The sequence below is a fragment of the Aplysia californica genome, unplaced genomic scaffold, assembly GCF_000002075.1.
Source record: "Aplysia californica isolate F4 #8 unplaced genomic scaffold, AplCal3.0 scaffold00232, whole genome shotgun sequence".
NCBI lineage: Eukaryota > Metazoa > Mollusca > Gastropoda > Aplysiida > Aplysiidae > Aplysia > Aplysia californica.
In genome coordinates, this window is record NW_004797502.1 from 1,050,343 (window position 1) to 1,052,115 (window position 1,773).

General features: G+C 44.4%; 1 protein-coding gene across 1 annotated transcript in view; it reads right to left on the reverse strand.

The window, feature by feature from the left end:
* The window catches only part of LOC118477818 (cathepsin B-like), a gene marked incomplete in the record, with an annotated part of 16,977 nt that overhangs the window by 8,898 nt on the left and 6,306 nt on the right, over positions 1 to 1,773 (reverse strand). Inside the window, 1 exon segment of the mRNA XM_035970191.1 lies at positions 280 to 411. Within this exon segment, the coding sequence (XP_035826084.1) occupies positions 280 to 408 (129 nt within the window).

Sequence of the window (1,773 nt, forward strand, 5' to 3'; positions counted from 1 at the left end):
CTAACATTTGTTTAGCACACTTCAAAAAATCTCAATCTGTACTGAGATAAGGAGTCTGACAAATGAGTTTCTCAGCGTTTAGATATAACATTTAAAATGTGTTTGTGTGTGAGAAAGGGGGAGGAATATGTGTGTGTATCCTGCTTTTATAGGGTTGGGAAAAGGAGTGGAGTGCAAAAAAAAACACTCGAAAGTTGATAGGCAAGTTGAAAGCAAAATTCACTTTTGGCCAGAATATCAAAAAAGGGGGTAATTTTTCCGACTCCATACAATGTTTACCTTCCAGGTAGTGTTGGCAACATGGTTGATGTAGAAGATCATGTCGTCACCGAGCGCCGACATTTGGTAGTTGGCAGGGGAGGCAACAGCCGCTGCTACCAACAGGCACAAGGGAAATAACTGATGCATTGTCTGTGGACAACAGGGGAAATAACTGGTGAATTTTTTGTGGGGAAATAGCTGTGGGCGAAAAGGGGAAATAACTGATGAATTGTTTGATTGAAATGATGATGATGATGATGATGATGATGATGATGATGATGATGATGATTTTTTTTTCTTTCCTTAGTGGGCCTGGTGGACTCGACGAAGAAATCTTCGAGCGAGAACGAGGCTCTTTTTCGGCTCCATTGTCATTATACTCAGAGGCACTTCCACTCGTTCGTCAAAATAATTTCACTCGAATTGCCATTGCTCCTGGACATTCATGTTTGACATCTTCCTTTTCATTGCTGCATTTTCGGCAACGTAGGTTGAGCTCTCCCTTCACAAACTTCTGATACCATCCCGTGCTTCAATTATGGTCGGAACGCAGTCTCGCTAGCTCAACCTGGTCCCAGCGACATGTGTAAATTGTTCCTGCTTAATGGAGTGCCCAGAATACACATCCTCCAGGTGCTTGTACTCAGCTCTGCACGGTATCTCTGATTCTCCTTTGATCATTGGAAAGGTTCCCCTGTATGTTATTGGTCTTCTATCTCCTTCAATCTCTCTGGCTTCATTGGCAGCTTGGTCTGCTGCCTCATTTCCTTCGATTCCAACATCGCTTGGAATCCACTGGATCTTTTTTGCGTCTGTGGTTTCACTTAACTTGCGACGCACATCATTTTATGTCTGAGCTGTTGCCTAGCAGTCCCTTGCTAAGGGACTTACTGTCAGTCAAGATCAGCACTTTGGTTCTCCTGTGGCAATTGTCAACAATATATTGTGCTGCACACGTCATTGCCCGTAATAAGGAATGCACCTTTAGTTCTAACGTGTGGAATGCTCCTTTAGTTCTAACGATTTCTGTTCGAGGTGGTTCATCATTCATTATCTCTACTGCTTCTGCTTCATTTTCGCGGTATCCTGTGACAGCCGATCCATCAGTGAACATTGTCACATCGGCACCAACCTCCTTGATTACATCCTCTGCAGCTTCACGTGCCTTTACTGGATCATCGCCTTTGCTCTTCGCTCCTCTCAATTCTGTCCAAATTTCGATTTCGCCATGGGTCTCCCATGGACAAAACGCTCACCAGATTGATAGGCCATCTATTCTCTGCTTCAGGGAGGAGGTAGACTGCAAGGTCGGTGCTCATCTGAAACCAACCTTTCCTGCTGTTTTTAGGCTTGACTGCTTGATCAAGGGCTTTTTTTCTAGGATGGCTGTCTGGCAATCGCTTTGCCATCTCTACAGACTTGAGGCATGTTCTTTTTGTATAGGCGGTGAAGAGCCTAGTTCTGGTCTCATAGCGCAGTGCTTCTGTTGGTGTTGTTTTCAGCTGACCTGAT